This window comes from Pseudoliparis swirei, chromosome 5 (assembly GCF_029220125.1).
Source record: "Pseudoliparis swirei isolate HS2019 ecotype Mariana Trench chromosome 5, NWPU_hadal_v1, whole genome shotgun sequence".
In the NCBI taxonomy this organism is placed as follows: Eukaryota; Metazoa; Chordata; class Actinopteri; order Perciformes; family Liparidae; genus Pseudoliparis; species Pseudoliparis swirei.
In genome coordinates this window covers 20,325,809-20,346,877 of record NC_079392.1, presented here as the reverse complement: position 1 = coordinate 20,346,877, position 21,069 = coordinate 20,325,809, and the positions used below count along the sequence as shown (strand labels likewise).

General features: G+C 41.5%; 1 protein-coding gene across 2 annotated transcripts in view; it reads left to right on the top strand.

Annotated features, from left to right (window-relative positions):
* pex5la (peroxisomal biogenesis factor 5-like a) overlaps positions 1-21,069 on the top strand; it is a 90,778-nt gene that overhangs the window by 47,491 nt on the left and 22,218 nt on the right. For both annotated transcript variants that reach the window (XM_056414630.1, XM_056414631.1), the window contains 6 exons: positions 5,369-5,480; positions 11,539-11,748; positions 13,843-13,966; positions 14,235-14,328; positions 14,618-14,647; positions 16,543-16,641. In XM_056414630.1, coding sequence (XP_056270605.1) covers positions 5,369-5,480; positions 11,539-11,748; positions 13,843-13,966; positions 14,235-14,328; positions 14,618-14,647; positions 16,543-16,641 — 669 coding nt within the window. The remainder of the gene's footprint in view (positions 1-5,368; positions 5,481-11,538; positions 11,749-13,842; positions 13,967-14,234; positions 14,329-14,617; positions 14,648-16,542; positions 16,642-21,069) is intronic.

Genomic DNA, 21,069 nt, shown 5'->3' with positions numbered 1-21,069 from the left:
ACTGTACATAAAAAAATACTGTTGACAAGATTTTTTTTTAATCCATACAAAAACTTTTATTTCCTTATCATTTGAATTGTGTGTGTTTTAATGATGTGAAAATACTATGGATGACTATAAAAAAGTACAAGGATAATATAACTGTTGATGGTTTACACTGACTTCAGAGTGGTTGAAATAATTTTTTGGACAGTGTACAAAATTAAGAATAGTCTGGAGACTTGTAGACCAGCTGTATAATAAACAACAACAATTTGTATTGAAGGCAAAAAAAAACATGACCAGGGAGTTTTATGAGCCGTTACAGCACTACTGTCAACATTTTTCATTATTCCCTAAAAACCTCCTGACAATTTAATGTATTAGCTGCAGATTATGGTATGCAATAAATTTCCAGCATGCTGCACAGTTGGCATTGCTGACCTTCACTCAATCTGTCACCACATCAAAATCAATGAGATCCTAGGTCCTTTATCATGAGGGGAGTTTTCACACAGACTACACGGTTTAAAAGTTCACCTCATTTAATGCAGACTGTAACTCTCAGAAGATGCTTCGCAAGCATCACAAAAGTTGTTATTCTCTTCCAGATGTTTATCTGGTTATTTCCCACTCAGCCACTAATAACATGTGCATGTAATTTCCATTGTTAAGAGATGCTCCCCCTCCAGTGTTCAGGTTGCATGTCATTATACAGCTCAGCTGGCATTCTCGTTTTATGGACCAATCAGCTGTTTGGATCGAGCTACATTTGATTTGTTAAATCCAGGAAAACCAGAAAATATTTTCATTGCATTCAACATTATCGATCTGCAAAGCAATTGAATTGTGGTAGTTTGTATTTAATTTAATTGATATTTCGGAAGATCACTGATTCATCTGAAAGCACTAACATACTTAATAATCTTATTTGTTATACGTATTAAATCATAATTTCAGGACCAGGACACTTCATTACTGTAGTGGACACTTGAATCAATTAAGTTATACATTTTTACATTGATGGTTTGTATTTTTGCTTAGAAAGTGACTGACAATTAATAGATAAGCTAAATTGATGCAGGTTATTTTTCTGTCACGTATCTGATTTTGTACAACACCTGCCAAACATGTTTGCATACCTGAGCGAACCAGATGTGAAATATTCCACAAGATAAAAAGCCAGTTTTCTGAAAAGCATACCTAGCAGCCGACACATATCACAGTGAGCCCGACCACTATACCCCCCACTCATGAAAAATAGGAAACACAAACATGTGGTAAATAATAATAGCAGGGTGGATGAATGCTGCCGTTTTATTTTTCTCTAAATGACACGCAGGGCTTCTCTCATCTCGTTGCCAGTGTTAGGTCTGTCAGTTTCACAATTTCTACCTATGTTCCAGGAAGTGTTTCAGTTGAATGTGGGCAAAAATCATCTAATTCATTAAAACACCAGAAGCCATTTGAAATGATTCATTTCCTCCAATAAAGTCCAACAGTTGAGTGGCTTCCTTTATTAAAAAAATGTTTTACGTCAAGAAGCAATTATGCGTCAACCCCTTTGACAGAACCAACAACTGTAACCGAGTCACCGGTGGCTCAGCCTTCACTTAGACTTTTTTACACTTTTACAAGCATAGACCGTAAATCACTGGATACATTTCCCTTTAAAAACATCACGGTGTATTTTCATACTATGATTTGTCGCTGCAATCCAAAATTGGAGGAAAATGCAGCGGAGGATGAAATCAGATAACCTCACACTGTGAGACTTCCTGTGAACCAAAGCTTTATTCTGACACCACAACAGCACAAACTCTAATGAACTATGCCAGGTCAGCGTTCTTCTATCGGAGCACAAACTATTGCTCAACAAAGTAATGACTCCTCTCTGAATATTATTTAGGTACTTTTTCAGAATTTTTCTGGCAAGTTTCTTCTTTATTCTTTTGTGCAGCAAATTATCATTGTCTTCTCCATTTCACTTATCTCTTTGCTGGACAGCATTAGTGATGAAGTGCCAAGTGAAGAAATATTTCTGTTGTCACATGAAGCAAAATTCATGGAATCCACCTCATCATGAATTATAATTAGTGTTCTCTTTTATTGAGGCCTATAGCGCCTCACAACTGAAGATGCTAAAACAATGTTGTGAGGATTGCTTACAAATACAACTGTGAAATGATGACATGTTTCAGAAGACCGCAACGGAAAATGGCTTATTACTTTAGTTTAGGGTCTCAGATAAATGCACTATATTTGTGTGCATCTTACACCAAGACCGGGCTCCCAAATTCAATGTGGATATCTGTTGTTATTATTATTCATTCTTTTCATAGTCAATCAATTAAATTCCTGATGTCTAATTGACCCCTATCAAAACTAAAATTACCATATTGGATAGCATACTCTACATTGCTGTAAGCAATTATAAAAACTAAAGTAATATACACTCAGTTGTGACATTACTAGATCCATCTAGCTAGAGCTAATGCTGTTTAATATAACAGTCATGCAAGAAATCCTATTTTTATGAATGTTATATGTTCTGTTTTTTAGGTTGTTTTAGCGAGGTGTGGATTTAATGAGGTGGGGATTTATAGTTTATTTCACTGGAGTGTGAGGAGAACCTTTATATCAAGCTTATGGCGGGTTTTGTGCAGTGCATTCCATAATTGGTAATTAAACTTTAGCACCTTCATTTAAATTCTGCATGCGATTATGGCCTGGGGAGCTACAAAAACAAATGTCATGTTTCCTCACCGCCAGCATTATATACACGATACACAGGCTGACAGAAGTGGTGGTGGCTTATCCTTTCCAAGAGACAACACTGGTTTTTACCTCCAAGTTATAACACATTGGTTGGTAAATCCAGCTGCACCTGGAACATCGAGGCTTCAGGGTACCAATAATGAATTGGAAGTAATCTTTTCTGCAGCTGCACAGGCAAGCCCATGAACGGGTGCATCACAGCCAATGTCATTAGCATGTTCATGGTTTGGAAGGTGAGATAGCCAATAATGGTTCAGAAATTATTGTTTGGGACAGATCCAGCGTGTTTCTCTCAGCTCACCTCAGTAGTTCTCTCATTGACTATAATGCACTGTGGTAACCTGCTCATCTTTCTGTAGTAAACTGATTTCTTAAAGGGTACCTGTAGTGCAAAACAACAACGTGCTACATCCATTCGGCGCATCAAATAAATCATATTTACCCCGCCGCTATTGTCAACAAGTCACGCATAGCCCGAGGATTTACATTTCTTTGTCAACATTCCGAGTCCGTGGGCGCAGCCATTTTGCTAGTTATTTACTCCAGCTCAAAGCTAACTATGACGTAGAGTCGTTGAAAGGAATTCAGCCCATCCGGAGCCACTTCTACACGCGTTGCTTCTTGGGATAGATCGGTGGCCTCAAGAATTACACAATCTATATCAGGGGTGCTCAATACGTCGATCGCGGCGTAGTATTGGTAGATCGCATGACATAAAAAAAAATTGGGCCGCCCCCCTGTCACTTTCTCTATAGCGCCACATTACAGCAGAAGCACGTCATTTCTGTCTCTACGTGTTGCGTTGACAGTCCTCTGCCCGCCGTCTCGTGTGCCGCGGAGCTCCAACACCGGTTTGCGCGCATCGGGACGGACGGAGCAAAGAAAAGTCACTAGCACCCCGAACATGTCGGCCGATCATTGCATCAATGAAAGACATCTCCAGCGCTGGCTTATGCGCCATGTAGCTATCAAGCTCACTCTTTTGTGTGAAGCAGATGAGGTCTAATGACACTATATCATCGGACATAAGTTCGTGCTCTTTACAACAAATGCACTCTATGTCTGTTTTCTGTGGCACACATTTCCCACAACTGCACCAAACGTCCGCCGACTTGCGTGCACGGTCCGCACGGTGAAGCATCTGGACCGGCGGTCCTTCGCATCAACTTCATCAGAATCATCGCTATCATCGCTGTCACAATTCACTAAATGGGGATAGTCTGCTTTTAAAGGTTCAAACAAGTATCCAGTTGCTGAATCAGACAATCTTTCATCGTCCATATTATCAATCTCTCAGCATTTGTTTGCGAGCGCTCGACGTTGTTTACATTGGTTTCTGAACACATCCGCTGTGGCTGGCTGTCGATCTCTCAACGATTTGACGTCACACCACCCGCGACATATTCAAGCTCCAGTGCAATGTCGCATGTCGGAGTTGAGGACTTTGAACAGCCTAAACTACATATTGTTATTGAATACTGGACCGTCAGTGCATGAATAACCTTTAGAAACACATTATCTTTTGATCTGGCTACATATTGTTTTGCACTACAGGTACCCTTTAAGCATATTTAGAATATTAAGCATCTTAAAGCGTAAAAGCCCTACACACCGGTGATTTCACTAATCATACCTTGATAGGCCGCTTCTGAAAGCCCGTTCACACTAAATTCAACTCTCCATTCATTCAAGTATCTTCTTTGGGGAACAAATTAAGGCCGCTCGGACACAATCTGATTGAAATTGCTCTTCAATGTCCAGCCAAGATAGATGCCATTTCAGAAAATATTTATTTGTATATTTATAATATGTATTATTTTTATTTATATCAAACAATGGTAAAATCAAACAAGCAGCAGAGACAAATAGATGCTTTTATTTATTTGATAAGAAGTCGCATAACTTACAAATTGTCGAATTATGTTGTTAGCCCTTCCAGTTCCCGCAGTTTATGTTTACAACTTTTCTTTTCCGACTTACTTTTTGCCCTACATGAAAAAAACGAAGAAGAGATCTCTTTGATTGCACCTTTTTAATGTAGTTTGATGACCTCATGTAATTTTAGCAGCTAAACCCACCATCAAAGTAAGAAGAGTTAAAATCACCCAGAAATGAAAACAGCTGTTTGTGTGTGACGGATCTTTACAACACAGTTTGACTAAAACTACAACTGAAATGCCCATTTGGTTCAAAATAGGAGGGGAAGGTATCTAATTGCAGATCAGCTTTATGTTAAGATTAATTACAGTCTAAGGAAAAAACGTTGTCCAGTATTCTGCCTTGCATCAATGTTAACTGTTAAAAAAGCTGCAACATCCCTGACATCCGATTGGATCAAAACACACTTGTATCACGTCAGTGTATCGATGTCAAGATGCTGTGAATAAATGATGTGCTGCAAAGAAGCAAATGTGTGTTATCTTCCTAAAACGACACGCAGACATGTTGAAAGACTTGTGCAAAGTAGTGTCAGTATGGGGACACTGGTGTCATCTGTATCATGCCAAGAAGGCCTGAACTTCACATAATGTTAACATACCAGAGACTCTTGTATGATGGGAGTTTCATGCTGAGTGAGAGCCTGAACTGGCTTGTCTGTTTGCCCTTCCAGCTGGTGAGTGAGCAACAAGAGAGCCGCCCGCTTTTAAGTCCCTCCATCGACGATTTCCTCTGCGAGACCAAGTGTGATGAGCTTTCCCGCCCAGTGACTTCCAACACAGCTGGTACAGTACACTAAACTTTCAGCCTAACAGTTGACATGGAAACAGACCTAGATGATTACCCAGTATCATAAGTCATTTAAAATGCCCTTTACCATTAGGACAGAGCTCTTTGTCAAAAGAGTAATATGGAATATGAATGGACTATATCCCTGCAGTGTATAACGTAGAGGAAAAGCTTTCCAATACCATGTTGTGTTTGTTAACATGTGAGGGACTTGAATGACGCATTGGATGTTCCCTCCTGTTACTGTAATATGTTTAACATGGCAACCATACTGGGTAGGGTGTTTTTTATTCAGCTTGGTTGTGTGTCTATCAAAGACAACATCATACTATTGGTCACGGTATACTAGCACTAGCTAAACAAGAGGTATGTTATCTGATGTACTGTACTTTAGATACATTTAGAAGAACATTTCAAGTAAATAATAAAGTTAATCTGTGGTATCTGTTTTAAACCACTCAGGCCTTTAAAAAAAGAAGAAAAAAATCTCCAGAAAATCAGTCAAAGAAAATGTCGCCCTAATATTCCTGTGCCATTAAACCATGATGATGAAAATAAAAAGGCATTGCCGCAAACTGGCAAATCAGATTTGACTTGTAGCATCCGTGAAGCACATGTGGAATTTAAGTTCATAAGTGTGTCCCTTATATATTTATTAATTACAACCTTTTCATCCCGCCACTGAATAAACCTAAAATGAACTGGGTCAAAGTAGGTGTTGAGTAATTGAATGTTCTGACTAACAGATGCCGAGTAATAGTGCCATCTTGGTTTTCATATGTTGACTGGACCTTGATCACTGAGCTGTACCATCTTTTGAATGACGACGATTTACAGAACCAGATTGCACAGCTGACGTGTCATCTCCACACTGGCCACTGACTGAGCTGATTCAGGCGGACAAAGCATGGGCGGATGTTGTGGGAAATGCTAAACCTTCTGTCTCCTCAGTGGCTCCTGCTGCTCCCACTGACAATGCTGTAGGCCTTATTTAATGGGTCAGGCTCCTCAAAATTCCAAAATGTTATCTGTGTATAATATTGCTTATTTATGTGGCATTTAAAAGCAAATACTTGTACATAACATCATCAGTTCCAAGTAGTTATAAAAGAGGAACAGATGTTTACTCCAGCTGCTCTGATTTCCTCTCCCAGTCTAAAGACATGCAGGGGAAGAGAACGTGTGATTGTTGATCTGTTTTCACACTGATGGACTGGCACTGGAAAATATTGGAATTAGCAATGAAATAAAAAATAAATAATGAACTATAATTACCAGCTCAAATATGATCATTCACATGAGACCGATGCCATGTTTTTGTCTTTTGCATGCAGTTTTTACTTTCGTCTGATTTTGAGGTTGAAGACTATTTTTGCCCGTTGAAGGAACTTTCAAAACCCCATCATGAATTATAAATTGGTTTCATGGGTATCTGATGTTTTAGAAACACACTAGTCAACAAAACAGTTTAAATTTAAAATGTAAGTAATAAAATGAAAAAAACGTATTGGCTGGTTGCCCCTAAGAAATAACCTCCTGCGTGTCCTTCCCACTATTCATCAGTACTCAAATGCCAACATAGACCGAAATGTATTTTCCTTAACCCTTGTGTTGCCTTCGGGTCATTTTGACCCGAATCAATATTACACCCTCCCCCCGCCTATGGGTCATTTTGACCCGATTCAATCAGTGCGGTTACATGATGGTATAATTCGAATCTTGCTTTAGTCGGACTATGCTATCTTTTGGGGGATCAGCTGTTATCCCAATATACATGGCAGTGAGTAATTATTTGGCGAAAGGCGAAAGCATGTCATATCCGATACGATAGGTGGCGCTGTTTTCATTACAACTCGTGGTGATACAGCCATTTCCGCTTGACCTCTTCACCACCACCAACAACAACATCAACATTTCGAGAAAGAACCATGAACTTTAGTATGTTCAACTCCTTCAATACATTAAGTATAAATTCTGTCTGCTCTTCGGTCCAGAAATGTGTGGTGGCTCTTGTGTTCTCCATAGCGTTGTTTGCAGCGCCGCCCCCTCCCATAACGCAGCACGGCGGCCGCGGCGAGGGGCACCAAGTCCTGAGGGGGCACCACAAAATAGGCAACTAATAAAATCCTCATAGTTATAATAATTATAATGCCGATATTATTTCAGTCTAGAAATATTAGGCGCCTTTAGGCAGAAAACAGGCAGAACAAGAGATATATTTAATCGCTCAGCAACTCCCCGTTAACACTTCTTCGCATCGCTCTGCCGTGATCGCCGACACATCGCGCGCACACAGACCCGATCTCAGGGGCATCATGAGGAGTTATGCTTAGGGCACCAACATGGTTAGCAGCGGACTGGTTATTTGTTGCAACCTGGCGGCAGAAACAATTTATCGTCTCTTTCGACTTCCGGGTCACGACATGGGAGGGAGGGAGGAGGAGGAGGGCGGCGGGATCTCGAGCATGCGCCAGCGCAAAGTCCAGTTCGAATCGAATTCAGAGTTACATGCCGCGAGTCGAATTATCAACTGGATCGGACCGAGCTATCCAGGGGTGTTAGTCGGACCGCACATAGTCCGACTAAGGTGTTTACATGAAACGGATAATTCGATTTCAGTCCGACTAAGGCAATAATTCGATTGCATGTAAACGCACTGACTGTTTCACCCTCCTGTTACCTTTATATTTACTAACATATTTTACCCTTTGGGTTCAATTTGACGCCAGCAATTAAAACCTCCAGAAAATTATTAGAATTAATATTGTTTTCCAAGTTTAAGTGTGAGGCACTTTATGTTTGTTTGTTGACTACCGAAAGAACACCGACATTAAACATTGAATGGGGTCAAATTAATCCGAAGGCGGGGGGAGGGTGTAATATTGATTCAGGGTCAAAATGACCCGAAGGCAACACAAGGGTTAAATACATTTTGCCCTTCATCAACACCCCCATCTCACCCCTCTCCTCCAATCTCAAGCTCAAGAGTCTTTTCTCTCTTTTGTCAGCTCTTTGCTCCAACAGGCCAGTTCAATGTTCACAGGAATACTCTAAAGACACAATGGTTTCCACATTTGTATTCACTTAAACACAATCGGTTGCTTGAGATGTTAGTGATCAATCTCTTCTCTCTTGAAATGTATTGTTTTTTAAATGTTAAATTGTAAATCTATATGTCTTATTAGGAAACATCCAAATGATCTTGAGCAACACACGTACCGTGAACATAAAGTGTCCATTTAAACCGGTTTGCCATGTAAATGTTAAAAGCACATTTTGGAAATAGTTTACGTAATTAGATCATTTGAGGGGTTTCTATAAAAATAAGTCAACCAGAGAATAATTAACCGATTCTAATAGCTTGAGATGATCGAATCTGCTTGCATTTCCTTTGACAAAATTAACAATTATTGGCCAGAAATGAGAAGCCTGCTTTTGTGTAGTCAAGGACCCAGTGTCTCAACAATAACTGTGACTTCTTAATCGGAGCCTGCAACTATAAACTGCAGAAAATGGTCAGTGTATGAAGGGAAACTTTCTTGAGAGTGTCTTGTTAACGCAGTATGCTAATACTAACCTCGAAGGCTTGACTCAGAAAGGTCATATTAGAATGCATGTCTTCTATTTTCATCATGTAGCGAAGATGAAAACCTAAAGACGACTAAAATGCTCAACAATCAAATGTGTTTGCTTGCCATCGCTCCATTGGCCACCAAAACCACTCATTATTCATTAGATTAAGAAGAAGAAGAATATACACTTTTATTAATCCCCAAGGGGAAATTAGTTCTCTGCATTTAACCCATCCTTAGTTATTAAGGAGCAGTGGGCTGCGGTGAGTGCCTTGCTCAGACACTTCGACTTGCAACTAATGGGGAGAGCGGGGATCGAACCCACAACCTTGCGGTTGCAGGACGGCCCTCTTACCCCACTGAGCTAAAGCCGTCTACAAGCATCCAGTTGACATTGATGAAGAGAAATTGTGCAATTGTCTTCCCAGCCTCATCATTTAAAGTAGACTTGAGAGTGCCAAAACATTTTTGACATCATGAACAGCTTTTGTTTCCTGTTGGTGTTGAAAACTCTTCAGGCGACCTTCCCCACGAGTGTGTCTCCCCTGATTTGTAATTGTGCTTGCCATCTAAAGAGCACTAGGCATGGAAGACAAGCATACTCTCTAATTACGCCGAGAGTTCAGTCAGCAAATGCTCTCAGTTGGTTGTCATGAAACAGCAGCACGCCAATTATGCAGTCATGTGTTCGTAGTTTTGAGCATGCATTGCACAAAGGACACAGCCAGGGACCTCGGAGATAAGTGAGAACATGTTGTAGGTTCCTCAAATAACCAATGCATACAAATTCTCTTTAACTGGGGTTACGAGCCTCTTATCCTACCTGAACTCGACTTTAATTCAATGTTTGGTCTCTTCTGTTTGGTTCCCAATGTTTTTCACAAATCGGGAGGTAATGAAAAAAGATCATAAGAAACAACACATCATATTCCATCTTAACAAAAAAAACATTTGAGATATGCCTTTCATGTATAAGATGTGCATTACACTGACTGTAATGTAATGTGTATAATGTATTTAGAAAATATGATAATGTTAACCATTGAGTTAAGAAATGAATGTGGTAAAAATTCACTTCATCCAAATGTACCATTACAATAATATTAAGAGGAAACAATCACCTAAAATGATGCTCCTTGTGTGCATTTTACACAATTTGTTTTATTTATTAATTAATATATTTTACTGTCGTCATGCAGCACTTTACATATTTTTTCCAGAAAATAACCTTGGTTGCCGTCTGAGAGTTCCAGCAAACACTGGCAACACATAAGCTGCCACAGTCAACCTACTGCTCGATTGACCTGAACTACAGTCAAATTACTAACACAGAAAATAATCAATAGACAAGATGTGAAAGAACAGTGTTAATGAATTTATTTACAATTATTAAATCTACAAAAAATATGCAAGAAATAAGAAAGCTTATAATTCTGCTATTACCTGAGGTTTTGAATGCATCCCAATAATTACTCAGTTTCAATAAAAATAGAAGATCAGCTCAGAATGATAACACTGTTATAGAATCTGCAACCATGAAGCTGGATGACATCACTGACAAAAGTTGACCCCTTTGACAGAAGTCTCTTTCCTTTTTTGCCGCTAAAACAACTTGCGATTGAATTATTTAATTGACCAAACTGAAGCGTCTCAAGGGGCGGACTTATCCTTATCAGACTGTGCAGTGACCTGTAGTATATTTAGATTCTTTGAAAAGAGCAGCAGTACACTTTTTAGATGTCCACCCAGGGGGCAGTACCATAACAGCTTAAGTATCTTTGACAGCTCAACTCACAGTGTCAGAAAATGTGTAGATCAAATCCATGCTTCATGCAGGACAATAAGTGAAAAGTTGTCAGAAAGGAAAGTTTACAAAATATAATGCATGCTGATGAATCTCAAACACCCCTTTGCAGAGTGGACAGCCTTATCCAAACCACACAATGAATGCAGAACTACTCAGATGACATTCATTAAAATGTTTTACTTGTATTAAATCTCACCTCTTAAAAAAAGGTGAGCAATTATTTCAGGCAACAAAAGATTAGAGAGAAAAAACATGGAGTAAGAGATTGAAACAGTATTTTTCGAGCATTAAAGGGAGCTCGAAGTATTCATGTATACGCAAATACTATAATGTGATGCAGTGAATTTGTTCAGAAATCTAATGTTGGAAAATAGCCCCTTCCCCACTTCCTAAACCCTGTCTTCCGGAGCACTTGCTTGGACGACGTCCGTCTTTTTAAAGTTTTGATCTCAGCATCACACTGTAAAGTTTCGTGACTGCAGCTTGCACAGTTGTGACGCTATCCAGTTGACAACATCTGTCCACAGACAGACAGATATATGAAAGACCTGACAAGCGTATTCAACATTGCTCCTGTGACAGTTGCCACAACAACAAGTTTCTCCAGGACACATTTTGACACACACAGACTCACAAGGTGTATACAATCAACTAAACTACTGTCACCTCCCTCAGTTCTATCTTCAACACTGGACTTGCTAGATCTCAGTGAACCTGGAGAAAGGAGGAGGAGCAAGGACAAAAGGAGCCCTCTCTCTTCCCGGGGCAACAGCCAGAAGAACAACTCCCACAAGAAGAAGACGGATGAGACAGAGCTGATCCAGGTGGAAGTTGAACAGATGGGACTAAGCATGAGAACCGCAGAGAGGGCATCACTAGATTCAGGTAGAGATGGATTGTTAACATTGGATTTTTCACAATCTTTTAGATAAGCCAAAAGTATAGACATTCCCCACATGCAATTTATGGGCAAAAGAAAGTCCATCTTTTGGGAGAATGATGCAGACTAACCATCAGTCACTTGGTATCACTTAATAACGCATACACTAGAGTGCATTAACCTGCATTTGGATAGGTATCATACTGACTAGATCAGGGGTCACCAACCTTTTTGACACCCAGAGCTACTTGTTTGATATAAACTTCCCGAAAAACAAATTTGCATGAATTACCTTTTAATAATGAGCCCCCACACGACATCCACGTGGTTTGATGAAACCTGAAGCTTTTATAACTAAGGTCTTTTGATTGTTCTGACCAACATTCTGATTAAGAACATAGATTTTGCCGAAGACACGTACAGTAATACAACATTATTTAATAATTAGATCCTCTGAACCCACTATCAGTCTTCAGGCCCTAATATTAATAAGCAGAGTGGTTATGTTTGCGCATTTTTTAAAAGATATTCATTGTTAGAGATGTAATTTTAGTGTCACATTGATATTTTATGCTCATTTGGACTTGGGTTATCACTGAGATAAAGATGAACTAGTTCAGTGTCTAATATACCATTCAATGGAGACAAATATTACACTCATTAACAACTACTGACATTCTGTAACTATCAGGCGTTACTGTTCACTCCGTGCATCATTACTTTGAGCTAAACTCGTTGGCTGTAATCCTGACTCTTTATGAGAGACGTTACTTGCAGAGTGAGAAAGCCAGCGCAGCAGCCTCCCCTAGGTCCTAGTGCCCGGGGATTATGGCCGTTTTTTTTGGGATGGAGCTCAATGTTGGCTATTTTTAGGACATGCCTTGCGGGCGACTCACGTGGTCCCTGCGAGCGACCAGGTGCCCGCGGGCACTGTGTTGGCTACCTCTAGACTAGAGGATGTGTGTCTTTATCACCAAGAACTGCAATCTTTCAGTGTAGCACTAAACACACAGTAAGCAAGCAGCACACAATACACAACACACAGTACACGGCAATGAGGAATTTATACCAAAAAAAAAACTGAAATGTTGTCCTTTATTTCTATCACTTATATATACTATTTCACCTGATGTATTATGTAACATACTATTTCACCTGATTTATTATGTAACATACATACAATATCATACACATTTGCGATGGAATCACCAGTCGCAATGCCACAACGGCCAAGGGTAAACCTGGACCCCCATGTGTCCATGATGTCTCACATACAGACTCACATGAGAAAAACCAAAGCGTCATTGGCAAGGCTGGTAAAACGTCAATCCTATTATCGCACACAGCCATTAACTTGCGAGCAACCACCTCACTCAGATTTTCAAAAGCCAGAAATCTCCGACCACACCAATACATAACCCGACAACTCCCATCAAGACTCGTGGAACTGACCTCGCACACACACGTTCAAGATAGAGCAAAAACGGATCAAGCCAATTTACTGTAATGAAAGGGATCATCTTAATAGACATTAAGAGGAAACGGCCAATTACTTTCCTATTCGCCAGTTGAAAAGGTTAACGTCTTCAATGAGAACTAATTATGCAGACTGTGAATAATTCTTGATGGTGAGAATGACTAGAACCCTGGAATCCTTTAACAAAACTGTACATCCTGTTACAATTGTGGTCATGTGTTTTTTTATTTAGACACCCACAGCACTAATTGTCAGCCTGCTTTAAGCTTGTTGTGCTATCAGAAAGACTGCATTAGGGTTGTAATCCGGGGTCAAAAGCTTTGCTTTTCAACGAATGGACAACATTAAATGTGTTTTCTTTTTTAAATACTGTCAATGCTTGATGCCAAAATTGCAATGTACCTTTCTTCATTTTTCACAAAGCTAAAAAACTCATTAGCATTTATCCAAATTCACAGATGAGACTGACCTGAGGGTAAATTATATTTCAGAGGTTAACGTTAGATTTAGAATTACTTATTTGATCCGTAGGTAAAGGATGTCCATGATGTGCAACAAATTGCCTCTGTGGCCAATTTGTGTTTTGTGATTTTGTTATTCATTACTTTATTACTGTCACCAGTTAACATATGTTCAACATTGGATAAATGGGAAGAGCTGAACCCCAACCCTGAGAGGAATGGCAACAGAAAATGGAAGTTGGAGAGACGGCGTTCTTCTAAAAATTCCTCCAATGAGTTGCTGTGGTAGGTATTGTCCTGAGCGGTATATGTACGCCATGCTCTAAACGGTAGACACAGACAAGCTGGTGACCACAGTGGAATACTTAGCAGCTAAAGATTTAGATATTTAACTCAGGAATTATATTTAAAATGTACACATAGTTATAAATGAAGCTTCTGTTACTTATGAGCGTACACTTGAGCTAAGGCATCTCCTGTAAGTATCAGAAACATTGTAGTCATATCAAGTGTGTCTGTATCATGTAAACCAACTGTTTTTCATCTACTTTAGGTCCATAGACTGTAAAACCCAAAAAGAGCCATTGAACAAGAACTCCTGGGAAGCAAATACCAAAGTGGAGCCAGATTCTGCTTTATCATCTCAAGTAAGTGTCCAGTAAAACAGAAGCGGTCAGTAATCCTCATTGTTGTATGCACTGTCAACATCCCTTTGAAGTGAGAAAGCTTCACACTTCTCAAACATATTCTCCTGACTGATTGTTAAACCCTGATAATGAGTTCATGAAATTATGTATTGAATGTGTTCATTTAGCAACTGCATGTCAATGCATGATATTGTAGCCCTAATATAGAAGTTTGCTTTCACTAAGTCGCCCTGTTGAGTAAGTGTTTCCCCATCATTATGCCCTAATACCTACAATTCTTCCATTTCAGCTCAACAGGCAGTATATTAGTAGAAGACATGTAAGCCTCCCTATGCATTCTTTCATACGATATTGAAAGAGTTATACATTTGCACCGGGGAAAACAAGCATCACCAAAATTGTACTTAAAAGCCCAAAACAGAGGAGATTATTGAAGCCAGAAGGCAGCCTTAACCAAATATAGATACATTGTTGGCCTTGAGATTGTTCCTTTGTGGTGCTGCAAGGTCCAAATGTCAAGCGCTTTCCTCCTCAGTTGATGTTTCCGTGTAGTTTTGCATAACTGGTCATAACACCATTATTCAGAATGTATAAATTACTCAGCAACCTTACTGTGAGCGCATTAGTGTTGAACTCACCAAGCTACCTTAACACCATTTCAGCACTCTGATAAATAATAGATCTGTGATTACTGACCGAGATGGAGGGAAATTATTGGCAAACAAACACGCTAAATTGATTTTGCTCAGGAATTACATAATAGCTGCCAGGGATTGTTTTTAGTTTCCTACTGAGCAGGTAAAACACACAAACGTAAACAGAAAAGGCCTGCAAGGAAGTGGTACTTGTGTTGCATGACATATACAGCCTGGGGCTCACTGAAGAAAGAATTGCAATATTTATATCTTTGCAGTATCACGAACAGGGTGACTGTGTAGTACAGTTTTTCGCCATCGTAAACAATGAATGGAACTATGCACAAAATTCAGAAAATAGCATGGAACAGCCCGAGACTTCAGACTGCTAAACTCAAAGCACAATCCAATGTTATCATGATATAAATGTTGTTATCATCCAAGGACTGAAATATTAAGTTAATATTTTCATATAAAGTGGTATTGCCACCCTGATGGAAGCCCTCATTGTTTCTGAAACACTGGCAACAGAGCCATTAGCAGCTAAAATATTCTTGATTCTTTTATGGCATTAAACTATGACTTTACTGGAAATCTTTTGTCAGGATGCCAAATCTTGCCACATTGCAGGGGATTCAAGATAAATAAATAAAACAAATAAATAAATACAACCAAAATGACGATGCAAATGTGTGAAGATGGATTTTTTGGTTGGAGTTGAAGATGCATTTTTGTTTCTAAAATAGAAAATTTACAATAAATGGATTAGGCAATTTATTCTGAGTCCATTATTACTGAGATTAAGTAACCTCAATTAATAATGGCAGTCTTTAGAGATGGAAATTGTTACAGGTACTGGCTGGCCCATTCTGTGTCATTCTCAGTCTTTGTTATAGATTTGCTTGCCCTGTTATTAGTGCAGTCCCTGCTATTCACAGAAAGTGCCATATCACACCTGAGCATGAAATGCTATCTCAAAATGATGTACCCTTCAGTTAAATGTGCAGATATAATGTGGAATCATGTAAACTACACTGTACACAAACCGCAAAACCACATGCGTGTAATTGGTCTGTTTTCATTTTCACAGCAGAGCAATGTTTTATCTGCTAGTTTGTAACGGAGAGTCTATCAACATAATTCAGATATTGCATGTGCAGATGCACAGGAAAGGGAGTAGGTAGGGGAGTGAAATTGCGAGAGGCTGGATGAGCATCATGGCACTCAGATGAGAGGCGGGGCGAGATGCTGACGGTCATGATTCTGCTGGCCTTCCTAAGCATGTCAGAGCCTTTGTCGAGGTAGAGATATTTACTCGTCCCTGAGAAAGCAGAGACGGCTGACCCTGCACACACTCCCTGCCTGTCTCCCTCTGGCTGATTGGTTGTGTGAGTGATGTGCTGTGCTGCCACGTTGTTGTGGGTGCGTGTCTGCTTGTGATGTGTTGCGCGAATGTGAGTGTGTGTATATGTTTAATACAATAGAATATTGTATTAAACATAGAATATGTTAATATAGAATGGAATATATGCATATCTAAAAAAGTGTGTGTGTGTGTGTGTTTGTCTGTGTGTCACAGGCCCGCCTAGGCAAGGAACAGCGGTGGGGTGGCAGTGCCCTCCTGTCCAGACATCAGTCCCTGGAGGAGGAGTTTGAGCGTGCAAAGGCGGCAATTGAGGTAAGCGGTGTACCTCACACCTGTGACCGATCACAAGTTGACCATCTCCATCGCTTACTGAAAAGTGCAATCTGTAAGCTCGTGCCTGATTTTTTGTTTAACACATTAAAGATATCTGTGTACGATTTAATAGTTTGTTTCTTAGTCAAAATTGTAAATGGCAGAAATGTGAAGAGGAAAAAAAAGCTTTGTTCTCACCGCTACCAGAAGCCCACTTCACTTGGAGGAGGGCGGTTGTCGGCTCCGAGAGGCCTTCAGTTAACAGTCATCGGTTAGCTGTAGCATTAGCAGTTAGCAGCGTTGGTGAAGGGTCTAACCTGTGTGACGACTGCAATGGAAAGTTTACTGATCCGACAGGACGTCGGGGCAGTGAGTGTGGTTTTATAGAACTTCTTTTTTCCAAAATGTGTTTAGAAAAGAACGTCTTTCTCGCAGAAGAAACACCCACCCTGCCATTAACTTCAACTTTATGAAAAGGGGATTGAAAATATTCCTTTCATGTTCTGAGAAATTGAATAAAGAGATGCAATGAAGGGATAATTCTGTGAACTCTGAGCCAAGAAGTCGTTTTTTAGTATCACATTTCCAACATCAGTAGAGCCTCATAATTGTTCCTGCAATTTAATTGCATCTACCTGAGATCCTATGGAGCTAATTTCCATTTGAGTCCTTTTATCTCCTAGTCAAATGATTACTACGGTGCGTCATGCAATGTGTTCGCCCCTGTGGTGTTGGATGACAGTTTAATACTGCTAAATTCACACACACGCTGGAGTTCACAGAGTGTTTGACTCAGAGAAAAGAAGCTGACTAACAATAGGAAGGTAAATAGGTCAGTAATCTTACGGCCAGACATATCCGATACCACAGGGGATGACAGAGTTACAGTAATTAGATATGGCTTAATTCTTCATAGGACTGTGTACCGACACACTCCATGTGTTAAGTTGTGAGGTCTGCCTGATGCTCTCATGCTATCAGGGATGTGAGAGTTTGCCATGACAACATGGAAAATGACTCCTACATGTCCGAGAAAGAATAAGCTTTTGCTGGAGGCTCAAAGCACTTTTAGCACTTTGCTCTTCGATGCCATTTTACTAATTTCTCCTACTTTTCCCATTTTGCAATATGTTTACTTTCAGCTGAAACGCTATATCACATTGGCCCAACAACAGCTAAAAGAGCTGAGTGTCTGTACTGTATAGAAGTCTAGATAACTATGAAAGTTTGGGTTTTTACAGTGTTGCACAGTGAACTATGTGTAATGGTCAATAAATAGTAGAGCAGAGGTAAGAAGACGGGGAGAAATTGAGCGGAGCAGCAGCGGATAAGTGGGGGTTCCCTTCCCAAAGTTTGAAATGATGTCACATCTTCTACAAACCGTTAGCTACATCCTCTAAAACAACTGCACAGTTTGAGTTCAAGCATCGGCCGTAGGATGGGTAAGTGATGAGATTTTGAAATGCTCCGGGACAAACGTCTGAGAATGGATCATCGATTGGTAACAGTATCTTTCGGCTTTGATCGAGCCGACAGTGCAGGCCTCCACTCAAGAGGAATTCTGATACAAGTGGTCCGCTGTTTTGGCTTCAACCGCCAATGTCAAAGCCCACAATCAGATCATTTCCATTTCAGTAGCTGTGCATATGCATGCGCTTTCCTACTTATAAAGACATGGCGGTAGAAACTGCTCAGATGGCAGAGAGAGAACATTAAATCAGCACACAACCTTCCTCTCAATTCATTCAATTAGATGAAGCAGCCAGATACAACAAAATTAGGACCGACAGAGGACAAGGATTTAGGCTCCAAATTATCATCCATTTTACAAAGTAGGCACTGATGAGAAACTGTTTGTTAATGTGTAAAAAAGAACTTAAAAATTCAGAATAAAAAATGGCAATGGGCCACGAGAAGTCACTTGGCTTTGAATGTATATAAGAGTCTATTTTTTGCGAAGGTAAGTGACTTACGGTATCCACAGTTAGATAGATAGATGATAGATATATACTTTATTAATCCCCAAGGGGAAATTTGTCGAGTCAGTAGCAGCAACACACAAGAATTAAAAAAAAAAAAAAAAAAAAAAAAAAAAATATAAGAAGGGTTAGGGTGATCTGGCAAGAGGTGAACTGTTGTAGAGCCTCATAGCAGCCGTCGGCAGGAATGTTCTTCCTCTCTCCTGTGGCAGCGGAGCGTGAGGAGACGCCTGGAGAAAAGTACCTCTGTCCCTGTAGGAGGTGGTGGTTGTTCAATATGGACACCAGTTTCTTCTACCACCTCCTCTCCACCACCTGCTCCAGGTGCTCCAGCTGGCAGCCGATGATGGAGCCAGCCTTCCTAACCAGTTTGTTAAACGGGTTGGTGTCACCGGCTCGATGCTGCTCCCCAGCAGACAATGGCAAAGTGCAGCACACTGGCGACAACCGACTGGTAGAATAACTCCAGCATCTTGCTGCACACGTTGAAGGATCAAGCTTTTCAGGAAAAAGAGACGACTCATCCCCTTCTTGTACACAGCGTTGATGTTGGCCTTCCAGTTCAGTCGGCTGTCGATGGAGGCCCAGGTACTTGTACTCCTCCACCATGTCCACGTCCACTCCCAGGACACTCAGAGGTGTAAGAGTCGTCGCCTCCTGAAGTCCACCACCATCTCTGTGCTCTGTCTTGGCCACGCTCAGCCGCAGGTGGTTCTCATCACGCCACTTTTACACAGTCACCACCTGTACTCCCCCCCTCCTCTCATCCATCCCTACACCCGACCACTGCAGAATCATCAGAGTACTTCTGCAGATGGCATGACTCCGTGTTGTACTGGAAGTCACTGGTGTACAGGGTGAAGAGGAAGGGAGACAGAACAGTTGCCTGTGGGGCTCCAACACCACTGACCACCGTCCCAGACAGCACACGGCCCATTCTGACAAACTGTGGTCTGCCTGTGAGGTAGTCAGTGATCCAGGAGATGGTGGGCGCGTCCACACCGCCCACCCGCAGCTTCTCACTCAGCAGCAGTGGCTGGATGGTGTTAAATGCACTGGAGAAGTCAAAGAAAGTGACTCTCACAGAGACATCGGTTCCATCCAGGTGCGACACTGCTCGTTGCAGCAGGTAGATGATGGCGTCGTCCACTCCCACATGAGGCTGGTAAGCAAATTGCAGAGGGTCCAACGATGATTTCACCTGCGGCGGGAGGTGGGCCAAGACCAGCCTCTCCAGCACCTTCATCACATGGGAGGTGAGGCCGGTCGGTAGTCGTTGCACTGGTCGGTAGTCGTTGAGGCCAGATGGTGCTGACTTCTTTGGGACAGGGACCAGGCACGACGTCTTCCACAGCACGGGACTTCCCAGCCTCAGGCTGAGGTTGAAGAGGCGCTGCAGGACACCAGACAGCTGGGTGGCGCAGGTCTTTAGACCCTGGGGCTGATGCCATCAGGACCTTCAGCTCTGCGCTGGTGTAGTTTCTCCAGCTGTCTTCTCACCTGGTCAGTCGTCACAGAGAGGGGAGAGAGGAGGATTGTTATTGAGGAGCTTGTGGGTGATGCTCAGCTCAGGGGGACAGAGGAGGAGGTGTTTGGGAGGTGTGATGTGGAGAGGACGGGAGGCTGTGAACTGAACCTATTGAAAAACAGTTCAGCAGGCTGTGGCCTCTCCAGGGCCCCTGGCTGTCTCCTCCCACCTTGAAGCCAGTTATCTGCTTCATGCCAGACCACACCTCCTTGTGTTGTTCAGCTGGAGGGAGTTTGCTTCCTCCTCCTCCTGGAGTCCTCCTCCCTGAGCTTCACCTTTTCAGGTGCGCGCTGGGCTTCTCAGCTCATCCCTGTCTCCAGACCTGAAAGCAGCTTTTAAGAAGCGCCTTTTCAGGTCTTGTGATCCAGGGGCTTTGTTTGTGAAGCAGCGCGCACAGTCCGATGGGATGGTGGTGTGTTCACAGAACTTGATGTATTCCGTGATGCAGTCGGTCATACTGTTGATGTCCTCCCGTCCGTGGTCAGCACAGCACATCCATCGTTGACTCGAAGCAGTCCTGTAGGCGCCGTTAGCCTCCATAGACCACCTCCTCACAGTCCTGGTGGTCACCGCAGCCTCTTCACCACAGGAACATACCTGGGTGTCAGCCCCACCAGGTCATGATCAGACCTGCCGAGGGGGGGCAGTGGCGCCTGTAGCGCCCTTAGTATTAGCATACAGCAAGTCCAGAGTTTTATTGTTCCTAGTTGGGCAGTCTATGTATTGATGGAAGGTTGGCAGAGCTTTATCCAGTGTGGTGTGGTTAAAGTCACCAGTGATAGCCATGAATGCTCCAGGCTGATGATTCAGCAGAGCAGACACAGTGGAGTGGATGGTGTCCACAGCTTCCTCAGCGTCAGCTGATGGCGTACGCTACACGACAACCAAAATGGCGGACGTGAACTCTCTCGGCAAATAGTA